The sequence below is a fragment of the Heliangelus exortis genome, chromosome 2, assembly GCF_036169615.1.
Source record: "Heliangelus exortis chromosome 2, bHelExo1.hap1, whole genome shotgun sequence".
In the NCBI taxonomy this organism is placed as follows: Eukaryota; Metazoa; Chordata; class Aves; order Apodiformes; family Trochilidae; genus Heliangelus; species Heliangelus exortis.
In genome coordinates, this window is record NC_092423.1 from 66471178 (window position 1) to 66487028 (window position 15851).

Sequence of the window (15851 nt, forward strand, 5' to 3'; positions counted from 1 at the left end):
CAGTATAAATGGGATTTCAAGTCAGTGTGTCCTTTTTTGAGGGGAGATAGGCTGGCTTCCCTTCTTGTTTTTAGTTCCATGTCTCTCGATCCTTTTTCATTTGATTTTATAGGTAAATAGTGATATTGTTTACTCAAGAAGGGAGAAAAATGGAACTCAAGTGATAGAAAAAATTGACACAAACCATATTGGGCAGTTGATTGTGACCAAGCAAGTTGGGAATGATGGAATGCTGGAGATTACTGAGGAGTACAAGTTCCAAGAAGGTAACTTGAAATGGGGTGGGACTGTGCCAATGCTCTGTCACATTTAGCTGATGAATTTATAGACCTGTGGCACTGAGGGAGTTGCTTGAAAAGCTACCGAGGTTCTGGAAATTTTTATTTGTAATTCCATCCCAGAAACACTGCAGGTGCTTTGATGACAGCATAGGCTTTGGTACTCAGAAATGCTTTAGGCTGAATAGCTGTAGTGAAAGCAAAGGGTAGTCATGGAGTAACTCAAAGCATTCAACACAGTTCTAGGCTTTGTGTTGTTATTTCTTACTCAGGCCAGGCATTTGCACAGAGTAAATTAGTGTAGCTTGATTAATATCAATTAAGATAGGTCAGTTTATCTGATGTATTTTGAGTCTTTAAGACCAGCTCACTTGGAAATTATGAAGTTCTCCCAAAATTAACTTCAACACAGGAAGATTCACCGTCAGGAAAGTCCTCATCCATTTGTTTCAGGTACCACAAACTATGGAAGATGTACCCTTGTGATCAGTGAGTGAGCTAATGCAGGACCTCTGTTTCCCATCTAAATTTAATTTTCATTCATTCCTAGGCTCAAAGGAGGAGAGACTGGCTCTTGAGACAGCTGTGATGTACGGAGTTAAGAAGCAAACTGCCCAAGATACCGCATATCAACCACAGACAGATGTTGACATGGACTTCCAAGTGCAAAAAGCAGTCCTTGGCAGTGACTTCAAAGTCACTATAACTTTCAGGAACAGAAGTCGCAACTACTACACTGCAACTACATACCTTTCAGGCAACATAGTGTTTTATACAGGAGTGGCAAAAAAGGAATTCAAGAAACACTCTTTCAGTGCAAAACTGGAACCCTCTTCATGTAAGATTGCATAGTTGTTGTCAAACGTGCTAGCTGCTTCTTCCTCTGGTAGAGGTAGAGACCAATGTCTCTACCCATGGGTAGAAGTGATTCTTGTAGCTAGGGGTAGGATACTCAATAAAGTATCCCAGCTCTTGTCCTGCTACCAATGGTGTTTAGAGCTGAGGATGTTTTCTTCAGGCTGTTGCTCCCTGCATAATTCTCTCTTACAGCAAGCTTCATGTCTGGGAACTGTTATTTTTTCTTATTTAGCACAAAAGAAAGCAAAGGGGTGCAAATACTAAGCTGCAAGGTATTGTTTTTCATACCTGTAGTTTCTTAGCAAGTGAAGGAAAGTTCTGGTTCCCCAGGTTATCATTTACATGGATGAAAAGGTGAATATCTTGTCTTACTTGAATGACGCTGACAAACTCTGAGTGGGTCCAAGTGCATATGTGGCTTCGGAGGACTGGATCATCTGGGCTTTTATATTTACAGTGATCTGAAAGCTGATCTGTAACTAGTATGTGCCACTATAGAGCAGGGGCATTTGCCATCTGGGCAGGCACCCCAAAGGTGAATTATATTTAGAGATGCAGCATTTGCTGTTCCTAGTGTCCTCTGGAGATCCTGCCTCCCTCTTCCCATGAGAAAAGCAGTTTCTGGTCACCAGCTCACACATCTGAGGTCAGGATTTTACAGAGCTCAAAGTAGGGAAGAGGAACATTCCCCTTTTTTGTTTTGGACATAACCAATTTATTTTCAAGTGTTGAGAACCGTCTGTACTCCAAAGCACTATGGAGCACTACAGAATGTAGATACCTGACAGGTCCAGCAAGAAGTGACTGCCAATCACTTGTTATTTTGACATGCCTGTGCTTTTAGGTCAGTGCCTCCAGCTCCAGAAGTCATGAGAATGTGCTCTTGTGAAGGCTAAGTCAGAGAAACCTCTACTTGAGTTCCCTACTGAGCAAGTCAGGAGCAATAACTTTGCCTTCTTGACACTGGTACTGGGCAAAGTAATCTCTGTTGAGTGCAGCAGGAGTGTCAGGACTTTGGAAGGCCAAAGCATGGGTCTCCTGATCTGGTTCTGGTGCTGGATCACAGCAACCCTGGCTTGTCTAGGTTGAGCTGTCATCCCATCTCAAGAGACACTGTGAGCCCTCTCTCCTCGAAGAATCGAAGAGAAAAGCCTCTGTGGAATCATGGCTCCTATAGCACCATGTCAAAAAAAGTCCTCTACTTTGAACATCACCAAAAATGGCATGTTTTGATTTAGAGTTGATTGATCTCCTTAAAATAGGAGTCTGCTTAGTGGGATCTACAGGTGAAGGTTAATAAAAATTCTATCTCTGGTGTATAAAAATGCCCTGACAGCTGCTTGCTGACTCTTTCTGACTTCCTGATCCATATGAGAGGGGTGTCAAAATGGCTTGCGTTGGGTTGTACCAACACAGCCTATCAGAACACAATGTGGGGTTTCATATTGGCTTGATAATATGCAGAAATACTGCAGAACTTTCTGGAGACCTGGCTCAGTAGTGTGAAAAAAGTGATTCCAGTGCTCAGTCTAAATTTTTTGCCACTTCTTTGACAGGGAAAGGTTCAGTCTCATATGTGCTCTTGTATCAAAGGTGAATGTAATGTATTATTACCTCAGACACAGCTTCTGCAGTGCTTGGAGGCTCATCTATCTCCTTTGGACAAGAAATTAAATTAATAGATGATGTTTAAGCATCACTGAGCCTCAAAATACATTTTTTCTCAGTTAATCAAGGTTTGTAAAAAACTTACTGAAACTGGATGGAAATTCTGAATTGACCAATATTGAGTGAACACAGACTAGAGAGAGGCACCAGACAGAACAGACCATGAATTTTTTTGCATGTGTACCAAAATTTGTCCCCATCACTGCTTATGGCCAAGGAGACATGTTTTAAGGTATTACCACTTTCCAAGGTCGAAATTAGCTGAGCTACAGTCATGGGTTTGTGGTGCACCTTGTCTCACAACAAGCCAAAAACTCTCATCCGTTACACTATCTCTGAAGGTGAAACATAAAACTTAAATTCTTTCATCTTTTCCTTGGAAAGGAGTACTCATGCAATCCAGAACAGTGTCTGAGCAGATGGACAGTGTGAAGGCAGCATAATCATCTGCAACTCTGTGAGAATACTCTGTCAGGGCTGTGATAGTAGGACACCTTCCAAGGCACTCAGGCAGGGTTTGTAGGCTTCATTCATGGTAAAATGTGTGTATAAAGATCTGGAGGTAACAAAAAATTACAATATAATACAGATTTGTCAAAGGCATCATTCCAGTGTGTGCTACTGAAGGAATGAAGCAAGCTAAGTTTCAAATAGGAAGCGAATGCTTGATTTTCAGAATAATAATTAAAGCATTGTGTGGGTTGAAAACCTCTTTGAGGATTTGAATAGCTTAAACTTTCCAATGCCTTCAAAGGTACTCTTGCATCTGCTTGGTTATATTTAGCCTTTTTTATATTTTTTGAAAGGTTGTAAGACAGCTCAGTGTTGTGTTTCCTTTGGCCTTCCCAGGTGCAGTAAGTGGGACTGGCAACTCACTAGTATAGCAAGTGCTAAGGAAATTGAAGTCTATTATTCTTATTTTTTCCTGTGGTGATTAAACAGAAAAGTTCATCTTTCCTTCCACTGTACAGTAGATTTCTCCTTGACTGTAACTTATTTTTTTATTTACTTACTTTACACAGGTGAAAAATACCTTGCCTGATGTATACTTTACAGATTGGGCCCTTATGGGAAATTCTTTTACAAAAGATAGAGTGAGAAGGAAGAAGAGAGTGAAGAAGTGGGAGCACATCAAGTAAATTTAAGTCTGGCCTGGTAAATCCAGGTCAACTGGTCACCAAGAGGATTTTGAAACCAGTTCAAGGAACTGGTTTTGGTGTGAGTGGATCAAAAGAGTTAAAAGGAGTGAATGTCATTTACCTGAGTTCAGTTACCTAAGCATGTACAGCGTATGTCACAAATACAGTACAAATAATGGATAGCAGTAGCAATCATACATCACAGATGGGAGATTTTTGTATGCTTGCTAGGGTTATAATGAATGTTTATAGAAGCAGGAGCTCCTGATCTATATATTCCTCCCAGCCACTTATTTAGCAGGTCTGCTTCTCAGCATCACATTCTCACACCATTGTTGGCCTGGGAATTGCAGTTCAATATGGTTAAAATTAATGATTCCCTGCCTTTCAACCATCTAGCTTAGGGGAACTTGTTCTTTCCAATAATTATTATCAGGGAGCACGTGAAAGTTCTCTGGAGGGCATGCTGGTGACAGAAAGACCTTTTTGCTGAATTTTTGCAGCCAGGTCCAGTGTAGAACAAAGGCAGATATCCAGACATGTCCTGGAGAACAGGAGGTCTCCCAGGTTGCCTGAATGGACTCTGAATGCTCTGGTAGCATCCCTGGTGGCATCCATCTGCCAGCAAAAGAGGCAGAGAAAGTACAGGAATAAACTGAAAGAGCAAACATTTGCAGGGGTGACACTCCAAAACTGGTTTGGACCTTCGTGCCCAGTAGCTATTTATTGCTAGTCTTGCTTCTCCCTCTTTTTGTGATAGTGACTAGAAATCTTCAGCAGTGACCTGGACTTATGCTGATGGGCACTATGTGCAAACCCAGCCCCTTGCCCCAGGGAGCTCACAGCCTAAATGGAAAGAGGACAGGATAAGAGGGGGGAATGGTGAGGTAAAGAAATGAAGATAGTTTGGGGAAAAAGCCCAAAATCATTCCTTGGTGATGGCCCATCATTTCCCACTTGCTAGGAGGAGCAATTAGCCATTAGATTGCTTGAGATGGCTTTTTTTTCTGTTTCTGTCCTCAGCCAGCTCCTTCGATGTTGCGGTCCAATCGAGTGAGTACGTTAATGATTTCCTGGACCAAGCCTGCTTTCATTTCTTTGTGACGGCCCAGATCAATGAAACAGGGAAGATCCTGGCCACACAGAAGGCAACTGTCCTGGATATTCCCGCCCTAAGGATCAAGGTATATCAGGGCTGGGGTGGAGGGGAGCAACATCCGTGTTGCATGTGTTCTTTTCTCTACAAGGCTGTCCCATTGACTTTTGTGATGGGGGTGGGGATGGATGGGTATGTGTGTGCATGCAATTTAGAGCTTCAATCTAACATGGATCTCATAAAGCAGCAGTTGGATGGAGTGTGCAAGGAGGTGCAGTTATGTTATATTTTGCACTGAGTATCCCTATGTTGAAGTCTGAGGTTGACAGCATCACTGGTAGTAGAGAGCTGAAGTGGTCTCCATGGAGAAAGGGCAGGCAAAAGATCTGAGAAAGGTGGAGAAATTCAAAGGGTAAGAGAGATTACTCACTCAACTCACTCGGATCTTTAACTGCTTCAGAAGTCTATTATATTTAAAGCAACACAGCACAGAGACCTCTTGCTGAAGAATGACTGACAATGCTTGGAAAGGTCCTCCAAAACTTGGGTAGGCAACATTCATTTGGGACCATGCTTTCAGGATTCCAGTCCTTTGCTGCCACTCTGAATATACTGTTGGTGGAGTTGCCTCAAAGTTCAAGTATTTCCATTGATGGTGGCACTGTAGCTATGAAAATGTGAAAATGTAATGTTTTTGATGGGACACGGGCCCTCCATTTTATGGCAAATTCAGGGCTGAGGGTGGGAGTTCTCAATTCATGACTTGGAATCCAAATAAATTGCATCATTTTCAAAAGCACTGAGCCTTCGTCTGCTTTGAATGATGTCATTTGGATCTGCTTTTTGCTTAATATTTAAAAAAAAAAAATTAAAAAAATTAAAATCTAGTATGCCTGTTCAGGAAGCTTTGCATAAACATGAATGCAGCTTCCCAAGATTCAGGACCTTGAAAGAAACCCAACTTTATAGATCTTTTGCTCCCAGGATATCTATTTGAACCAACATTCGTGTTTCCATAAAATTTATATAATAACTTAAACAGCAGCTTTCTGCAAAAAAAAAGCTTTTGAAAAAACATAGATCAAAACTACAGTATAGCTTGCAAAATATTTAATGACCTGCAGAAATGTCACTACTATCTAATCAGATTATTGGTATTTTCAAATAGAAGTTTTGGGGGTTTGTGAGCATTCTAGAGCGAAGGTAAACAAGAAAGATAAAATCTACTTCAAATACCTGCCTTCAATAATCAAATTTTGCAAGTAGAGAGTTTTGTCAATTCAATACTTAAACAGAACTTCTTATACAAGACCCCAGATTTCAGCTTCAAAATAGCTTATCCTCCCTGATGTTATGAAGAAAGGAACTTTAGTGTATCAGGCAGGTTGCTGTCCAATAATTATGTCTTCAAGTAAAACTGATTTTGTCTTTTCTGTGCTCCTTTGTGATGTGTAAAAATAAGATGAAATTTTTATGACAGAATTTTTTAAAGAGTATGTGTATACCTATGTGTTTATATAGGAAACTTTGTTCTATTGTTTTTTTTAAAGAAATCTAAAGAATCTTAGCTCCCTAGATTTTTTTGTCAGATTTCTTCGTTAAATTTGACTGGCAAACTGGAGTTCTTGATGTGAGAGTAAGGGAGAAGAACAGAAAAATATATTTCCCCTCATGTTGTCAGAGACACCTTTGATATTTCTCTGCTGCTCCATGGAGATTATCAGAATTAACAGTATAGGAAAATACACCTTACTCTAATTTATCTTGAGGCCAGGTTACAAAGATAAGCTCTGTAAATAAAAATCATGGTCTCAGCTGTATGTGTGAGAGCTCAGGGTGATATTGAACCCCTCCTCATGTAACAGTGATCTCAGATGGACAACTGAAAATAAAGAGGACATAATACTTCTAATTGGGCTAGGATTCTGAAAACATCACTGTCTTTTACAAACTGAGGTGGCCAAATGCTGTTGAGAGCTTAGCTGTGAGTATATCATGCTTTACTCCAGTCTACATGTCTGTATTTGGTACAGAGTTATCCCTTAGAACACAGTAATTCCAGCTTTTTGCAGCTGTCGTACTCCTCAAAAATTTGCAGGAGGGCTGAAGACCCCAGCATAGCACCTTAAATTTACTGAAAAGATGCTTTTGGAAGAGGGTAGTTTTAGATTCAACATAAGGAAGAAATCCTTGACTATGAGAGTGGGTAGACGCTGGCACGGCTTGCTCAGAGAGGTTGTGGCTGCCCCCTCCCTAGAAGTGTTCAAGGCCAGGTTGGATGGGGCTTGGAGCAACCTGGGCTGGTGGGAGGTGTCCCTCCCATGGCAGTGGCATTGGAACTAAATGATCTTTAAGGTCCTTTCCAACCCAAACCATCCTACATTCCATAATTCTTAGTTATTTTTCTCAAGGCCCTTTAAGGTTGTCCATGAATCAGCTGGGGTCTGCCAGCCATAAGTTGAAAACCCTTGCCTGAGCCCTTTATATCCTATTAGAAATGGAGTCTTTTTTAGAGGGGAAAAAATAAGAACCCCCATGAATGTAAGCTTTGTCTAAAACATGTTCATTTGGAGGTGTTTTTCTGGCAGCTTTACTACCAGGACTGATCTGAAGGGAAAGACAGATCCCTTCAACTGAGAACCACACTACACATTAGTCAATGTGACTGTTCTTAGTCTCTCAGTTCAGTATTTTTTAGTGCAAAATGTATTGCTTTTCTGGTTTTTGAGAGTTTTGGAGGCTTACTTGCTCTCAGGTCTACATAGAAAGCATTCACAGGGTTAGAAAACCTTCAGAGCATGAGAGGTGGTTGCAGAGTAAGGGAAAGTGCAATGTGTTTGGGGGGTACAAGCGATGCAACCCAGTGTTTCTAATTTAAGGTAATCATACCACCCCCTCTCTTCTGGAGTTTATGTCCTAAGCAAGTCCTGCACTTCAGTGCTGGTGGGGAGCTTAGGGTGGGGGGCAGATTATGGGAGAGAGGCCCCCTCAACTGGACTTGCACTTAGCTGAATAACTGGGCAGGCTGATACCCATTTTTTCTACAGAAAGGAGGTCCTGCCTCTTGACCTGTCATGAGGGAAAACTGCAGTGGGTAGAAAAATCTGCAGTGGGGACTATGGCTCCATCCAACAATTCTGACTGGGCTTTGTTTGCCTTATACTGTTTTGCTTTGTGCTCCATTGCCCCTCCTCTCCTTCCTTGAAAGTGCTGTGTGTTTAACCCTGTGGATTTCACCGTGGGGCATTTCATTATTATCAGTTTGCAGAGCGTTGTCCTTTGCTTGTCTTGCAGACCCAAGGTGAAATGGTGGCTGATAAAGAAATGTCTGTGATTGTGGAATTCACCAATCCTCTGAAGCAAACCCTGGAGAACGTCACAGTCCGCCTCGAGGGACCTGGAGTCCTGAGGACGATGAAAAAGTTGTTCAGGTAGGGAGGAAAGCACAAGTAGCTGGGAGTTCATTCCCTACTTGCTCACGGGGGGAAGTTTACACATGAGACACTTAACTAATGCTGTGCTGAGTAATTTAATTCAGACACTTTCTCCTTCCTTTAAAACTCAATACACAGGGGAGCTGTAGGTCTCAATAGTCAGAAGTATTCTGGCTGTCCAGAGAGAGACTGTGCAGAGAGACTGTGAGAGTTTCCTTTGTTCAGTACCAGTGTTAGAGAAAGGAGTAGTGGTCATGGATAGTTGGTAATGCAGGCTGAGTTCACTTTTTCAGTGTATTACATTATTTTTAGCACTTGACAATACCACCTATGAGCTGCTATCACAGAAAGACAGATTTATCCTACACATGACGTGTTTACTGCCACTCTCCCGGTATGTGCAAATGAAGCTCTGTGCTGTTTTTCAAAAAGGGCTTTTCTCTGCTCATGTTAATCGTGATTATACAAGACATTCAGATGCCTCAGATGATCTTTGCAAGCTTATCATCAGACATGGATGCAGCAGAGCCCGCTGCAAGCACACAGCTCCACGAGGCAGCAATACTGCAGAGGACTGCCCTGGCCCAGAGGTGTGTTCCCAGCACAGAGGGTTCTCCCAAGCCTGAGGAAAAGGAAAGCCACCTTCATGGTGTTTAGTGTTGTACCTCATGCTGACACAGAGCAATGAGTACGCTAAGCAGGTTTTTTCCTAAACCCATTTTCCATTTGAGTTCAGTGTTTAAAGCTCAGGATTAGCCACTCCCAGGATATATAACAGGGATCCTTGGGAAATTTTCCAGTCATTGCTCAGTCTTGGGCAGCCAAAGCAATGTTATCTATCATTACCTGAGCTGATGGTCCCCAGGTGTGTGCAAAGGGAGTTTGAAAAATGGCCTCTGCTTCAGCAGCTGCATAAATTGTCAGCATTATCTGCAGCCAGCAGGGGAGGTTGGAGCTTACGTGCACCTGGGCCAAGGATAAAAAAGATCAAAACCAGTCTCCAGAGTGGAGCTGGACAAAAAAAATGACTGTGAAAGGGCATCACACTGTGCTTCCTTTGTGCGCAAGGGATGTCACAAATGCTGCTGAACATGACTCAGCACGGTCTGCATGAGTTCCACAAGTTGCTGCAATTGCCCTCCTTGCTGCCCAGCCCTGCCAGGCTTCCCTGGTGGTCTGCATCCTTCTAAGTCCAAAAGATGCTGTGTGTTGCTCTCACCTTCAAGGATGTAGAAAATTGTCAGGTGCATCAAAGGCATGGGCTTTAGGGTGAAAAATCACTCTCAGAACAGATGTAATTTTCCTTCAGTTCACCATGTTTTTCCCCTTTTCTGTAGTGTCCTTCGCATCATTTAAATTGGAAATGGATCAGCTTAGTCATTTTATGATTTAACTTCTCTGAGATGAATGAAGGCTGCAGGTTATACACACAGAGGACAGAACAGGGGGCAGTTGTAGTTTATTTAAATAATAATCACATTTGCCTCCATGCATTCAGGATGATAAATGTCTCCAGTGAGGTGATGGCTCAGCATATTACACAGAACCATTCATCACTGAATTCTCTCCCAGGAAAATCAGATTTGGGTGGCTTTACTGGATTTACAAAGAGAATTAAATGTATTCTAGGCTTTCCCCACCCTTCCACCGTTTCCCTGTCCATCAGGAACTGTCACATATGGAATGTGGCTTTTACTTTTACTTAATCCTTTTGTGAGGATTAGACTTTTAACCTCCCTTTATTTTTAAGGTAGCTTTTCTATATTACTTGGGTGACTTCAGAAAAAAGGGTATATGTACAACATTATTCTAGGAATGAAGTGGCTATGGGGCTCCAGTCTTGACCATTCGTAAAGTATATATATCCGTATATATATATATAGAGAGAGAAAGTGATATTTAGCTATTAGCCTCAAACAGATGGGAACCAGGACTTATGGGAAAGCCTTTGGCAGCATCAGTTCCTACATAGGGCATAGTCTTTGCATGACAAATGATAATTAACTAGGCAGTGATACATAGCATTAAAAGGATTTTAGCCAAGCATGCATACACACTAGCAGATAAGTCACCTTATGCTTCTACAGACCTAAGGTCAGATAGTATTAGCATTTGTAGAGAGAAAAAAGTAGGACAGTAGAGAAATGGGAAAAGGTAGGTTTGGATTCCCAGCTCAGTTCATAGAATCCCAGAATCATAGAATTGTTTGGGTTGGAAGGGACCTTAAAGATCATTTGGTTCCCCATTGCCATGGGCAGGGACACCTCCCACCAGACCAGGCTGCCCAAAGCCCCATCCAACCTGGCCTTGAACACTTCCAAGGAGGAGGCATCTACAACCTCTCTGGACAACCTGTTCCAGTGTCTCACCACTCTCATAGTCAAGGATTTCTTCCTAATATCTAACCTAAATCTACCCTCTTCCAGCTTAAAACCATTACCCCTTGTCCTATGCACTTGTACAAAAGTCCCTCCCCACCTTTCCTCTATGCCCCTTCAGGTACTGGAAGGCTGCTATAAGGTCTCCTCAGAGCCTTCTTTTCTCCAGGCTGAACAACCCCAACTCTCTCAGCCTATCATCACAGGAGGGGTGCTCCAGCCCTCTGATCATCTTTGTGGCCCCTCCTCTGTTCTTGCTCCAACAGCTCCATGTCCTTCCTCTGTTGGAGGCTCCAGAACAGGACACAACACTCCAGGTGGGGTCTCACAACAGCAGAACAGAGGGGGAGAATCACCTCCCTTGGCCCATTCTCTGCCCAGCCTGTATTTGAGCTTGGGATTGCCCTGACCCAGATGCAAGACCTTGCATTTAGCGTTGTATTTCATGAGGCTGACATGGGCCCACCTCTCAAGCCTGTCAAGGTTCCTCTGGGTGGCTTTCCTTCCCTCCCTCCGGTGTGTTAACCACACCACAGCTTGGTGTCATCAGCAAAACTGCTGAGGGTGCACTCAATTCCTCTGTCCATGTCTCTTACAAAGATGTTAAACAGCACTGACCCCTGAGTAATGCCACTCATCACTCTTCTCCATTTGGATATCGAGCCATTCACCACTACTCATTGAGTTGTTGTCTTCCTGCACAAGCACATAAATCACAATAAACATAAACCACTATAAATCAGAGATGGTATTGCTACCCCCTCTCACTGGGGCACTGTAGATGTGGTCTGGAAACCTTCATCCTTAGCAAGCCTGGCCTTTAAGTACTCGAGAAACTAGACTGAATCTTACTGCATAGCAGACATGTATAGTATCTTCCTCACTTACCATACAGACAATCTCTTGCAGATCATTTCCATAAACTCTAAATTTCAAAAGGTATTTAACCTTGTGCAGTGACTGAAGTCATTGCTTTATTGTGCTACAATTTTAGTGGGCATTTGGTGGAGCAAGCAGGCCAGCTGAGGGGAACAGAATATACTTCATTAAGAACAAAGATAAAAAAAGGGAAAACACTTGCTGGAAGCAATCTGCACATGCTCACACCAAAAATATGATCCTCCTCTGCTTTTTCTTTTCTAAAACTGGGTACATGCCCCAGGGTACCTATGACTGTATACATGAAATGTGATGCAGTGCCATGTGGAGATACCTAAGGTAACCTCTAAGGAGATAGAATACCTCTCATTTTAACAGGGGTAGACTTCCACTGAAACAAATATTCAGGTAAGAGGATCCCAGGATAGCTCATTTAGAGTTTATTAAAATACTTGTACAAAGTCTGGGCAGTCATTCTGTTCTGACCCTGGCATTGAACGTGGAATCTGAGTGCCAGTTCCTACCAGATGAAAATTTGAAACAGTGACTAAAGTTTAGGCTTTTTTTATTCTCACTTTATTCAGTTATTTGCAGAATACCATATCCATGTGAGATAAGAACACTTGCTAAATTCATAATCCTCTTACTTAATGCTCAGGAAAATGACAGTCATTTTAGCTCTCCACTATGCTATATTCTCTCTTTGTTCCTTCGGAGCAGCTATATCCTGACATTCCCCAAATATAATCAATCAGTCAATCAATCAATCAATCAATATCAGCTTTCAAAACCTGCACACAGAACATAGTGAAAGCGTGAAAAAACATGGAAACCCAGTACTCAAGGCTCTCTGTGCATCTTAATTGTATCAAAAATTGAAAATCGAGAGCAGCACAGAATACAGTTGGCTTATAGTATGAGTTATAAAGAGTAACTTCTAACAGCAGGGCTCCCAGAACCACTTTTGCTTTTTTTGTATGGACATGAAGAAGTCATCTGAAGCAACCAGTGAGATCTGCTGGTGTTTCTACCATAGCAGGGTAGCTCAAGGTAGAGGCTGGAAAAGAGGCTCAGCAACCCATCATCACTGCATAAGGTTTACAGGGGGATGCCCTGACACTTTGTAACAAGGACTGACTTAACCATTTCAGAAATCACCAACTGGCTAATGGCTATAACAAACAGATAAAATGGTCTTGTAAAGTAGGAAACAAGAACGTTAGCAATAAGATCATTCGGAGAGTGATTGCAAGTGGAAGTGAGAGGAGGCAGAAGAAAATGGATTTATTTTTGAAATTTAAAATTAGCCTGGAGGAAAGGCTAGAAAGGGTTTTGACTGAGTTCTAAGAAGAATGGAAGATGGGGAGAATAATTTATGTGACACTTATGAGAATGAGTGAAACAGAAAAAAATCTGAGATATGCTCTACTGTCCACCTCCTGTTTCTCTAGTGGTCTCAATTTCTTGTGTGTCAGATTGAGAGAACTGACTGACTGATCACAATATTGTTACTTTCCTTTTTCCCTACAGGCAAATCCCAATGAACTCTACCTTAATCTGGGAAGTAAAATGCATCCCAAGACGACCAGGGTTACGAAAGCTGATTGCAAGCCTGAATTGTGATGCGTTGAGGCATGTGTATGGTGAGCTGAATGTCCAGATTCAGAAACCATAAATCAAGATGCTGCCTTCATCTCTCGTTTACCTATATTTCAATGTATCAGAGAGGGGTGGAGGAGGAAGAGGTAAAAATCTGCTTATTGTTTGTTTGGTTATCATTGTGCGACGCAAAATTTGGTAAAAAAATTTAATTGCTAACACTGGGGAAAGCATTAAAAAGCACCAGGATAGTGAATGATTTAAAATTAGCTACATGTCATTAAAGGCAACTCTAGGCCATGTTATTCCTATAGTTCACTTGTATTTATGGTCTTTTGCATTAGTGCTGCAAGGGAATCTGGAAAGCTCCATTCACCAAAGCAGTCTGAACTTTAATTTTAATTAAGGCCTGATATTTCACTGAAAAGGTAAAAAACAAAGAACCCAGTGTTATAAATTCTTAGACTGAATTACTCAACCTTCTGGTAGATCATTCTAGATGCAATAAAAACAGGTATTTCTAGCTAAAGGAACTGCTTTATCTGACAATGTTACAATTTTCCAGTCCATGGAGAGCTCACTTTGCTGGCAGCAGCTCTCAGGATGCATTATCTCCAGAATATTCTCAGCTTCGTGTTCCTTCACAGTTTCTACGCTGCTTCTTTTACTCTCATGTACACAGGCACCCACACATAGTCTCTCTTTTATTTCATACCCTAATCCCACCCTATAAATGGTTGATACACTGGTCTTTTCCTTTGCTTGATGAATATCTAGAATTTTTCCTGGCCCTGCTTGCAGCTCTTCACACCAAACTTGCATTTTTTGATCACGTCTCTTTTGTATGATGTAGTCTCTTTTCATGCTTTTCTGCTTTTTCTTCTCTCCTGGACCCACTCTGTAGCCTCATTTCCCATGTATGTGTTGGAGGTTTTCCCTGCCCCAGAGCAGGGAAAACAGCTCTATCCAGAGCTGGATAAATGGGGTGAAGGAGAGTGAGTGGAGGGGTCAGCATAAGGGTCTTCTGCCAGTGCCACAAACCTGGCAAATACCCTGCGTGGCAGCTCCCAGTTGGGATGAGTTTAGATGAAACCATGCCTGAAAGTTCCCAGGAATCATGGCTACTGTTGAATGAAGTCCTGTTGCATAAGCAGCCCCAGGAATATAAAGGACAGCAACTTCTGGCCCAGAAGCTGCTCTGAATCAGTAGTTTCTACGAGTCTTCCATGCAGGGTACTGCTCCATCCTAAGCTGTGTACCACATTGTGCAAGGGAAGCAGGGGTGTGTAAGGGAAGCAGGGGTGTGTAAGGGAAGCAGGGGTGTGAGGGTGTATTCATTTATCATCTCCCCTGATATCTTTCTTGGGACGTTTTTCCATGAGGCAAAGATGCATGTGCCACAGGCTGCAGCAACTCCTCTCCATCAGCCATGGTGTGTAAGAATATGTCCCATACTAACAGCACAGGTGAGCTAACAGGGCTTTCAAAGAAGTTAAAAGGAGCCTCATGCTCATTAAACACCAGGGCTTTATTGTACTGTGCTTGGCCATGTCATTTTGTGGTCCCATCACGGGGAAAGCAAGGGAGATGACTTGCCTGCTGCTGCTCTTCTTGCTGCACATTGCCTCCTGCAAAAGCTATGACCAGCTGTTAAAAAGAAGCAAGTGCTGGGAGGGGAGAAATGCAGGCTGCTGTTTAGCAAAAAATAGTCTGTAGAAAAAAGCAAAGATTTATACCACCTCATGTGCTCAGTGAGTACCCCTGGGTACACGAACACCAGATTTTGGGGGGCTTACACTTCAGACATGGGCACACACTCATTTTGTGTAGCTTATGTGACCATAGCAGAAACTCTGCAATGTCACAGTCTCCCATATAAGTCCTCTGGGGTACAAGGAACTGAACAGCATGTTGTAAATGCAAGGTGACAATCTATATTAAGTACTTAAGCAATCTTATCACAGTCTACATCTTATAATAGAATTATCCATTTTTTTCTCTTGCATATAAACCTGCTTTTTATAACTACAATGTAATAAGAATTTAAAATAAAGCATGTCTGACTGCACTTGTGTCTCGTGCTCTGTGTTTTGATCAATCACTTCTACATGTAGCAATATGGTCATCACTTGATGTATCATACTTGTAAAAGTTAAAAAGTTTGCCTCTCAGCCATGCTGATGAAAATGTCTTTTATTTTTTGGTGCTAAGGAGAAAGCCCTATCTTTATTTTAGTAATAAAAAACATATTACAGGCTTAGTTTAACTATTTGCTTTGGTTTTCCTTCTGTTTTAACAAATTACTACCTAATGAATTGGAGAAGGTGGTAATTTCCAGAGCATATCACAGTGTCAGCAAAGAGAATACCCAGATTCCCCCTGAAAATTCTTAAAAATGTCAGAGCCCATTAAGTAACCAGTATTCTTCTAATGAAAACTTACCTATGTCCCACTTCTAAAGTGTGTTTCTCTCCACTAAATATTTCAGGGCATTTGACCAACAGTTATTAAGGTGAATGATG

At 41.9% G+C, this 15851-nt stretch overlaps 1 protein-coding gene across 5 annotated transcripts in view; it reads left to right on the forward strand.

Annotated features, from left to right (window-relative positions):
- The window catches only part of F13A1 (coagulation factor XIII A chain), a 64142-nt gene extending 48745 nt beyond the window's left edge, over positions 1-15397 (forward strand). For 4 of the 5 annotated variants that reach the window (XM_071736502.1, XM_071736498.1, XM_071736501.1 and 1 more), the window contains 5 exons: positions 113-266; positions 829-1116; positions 4967-5127; positions 8334-8470; positions 13261-13642. In XM_071736502.1, the coding sequence (XP_071592603.1) occupies positions 113-266; positions 829-1116; positions 4967-5127; positions 8334-8470; positions 13261-13405 (885 nt within the window). In that variant the 3' untranslated portion in view covers positions 13406-13642. Of the gene's footprint in view, positions 1-112; positions 267-828; positions 1117-4966; positions 5128-8333; positions 8471-13260; positions 14585-14625 lie in introns of those variants that run through there. The other variant, XM_071736497.1, reaches the window with a different exon arrangement.
- The last annotated feature ends 454 nt before the right edge of the window (positions 15398-15851 follow it).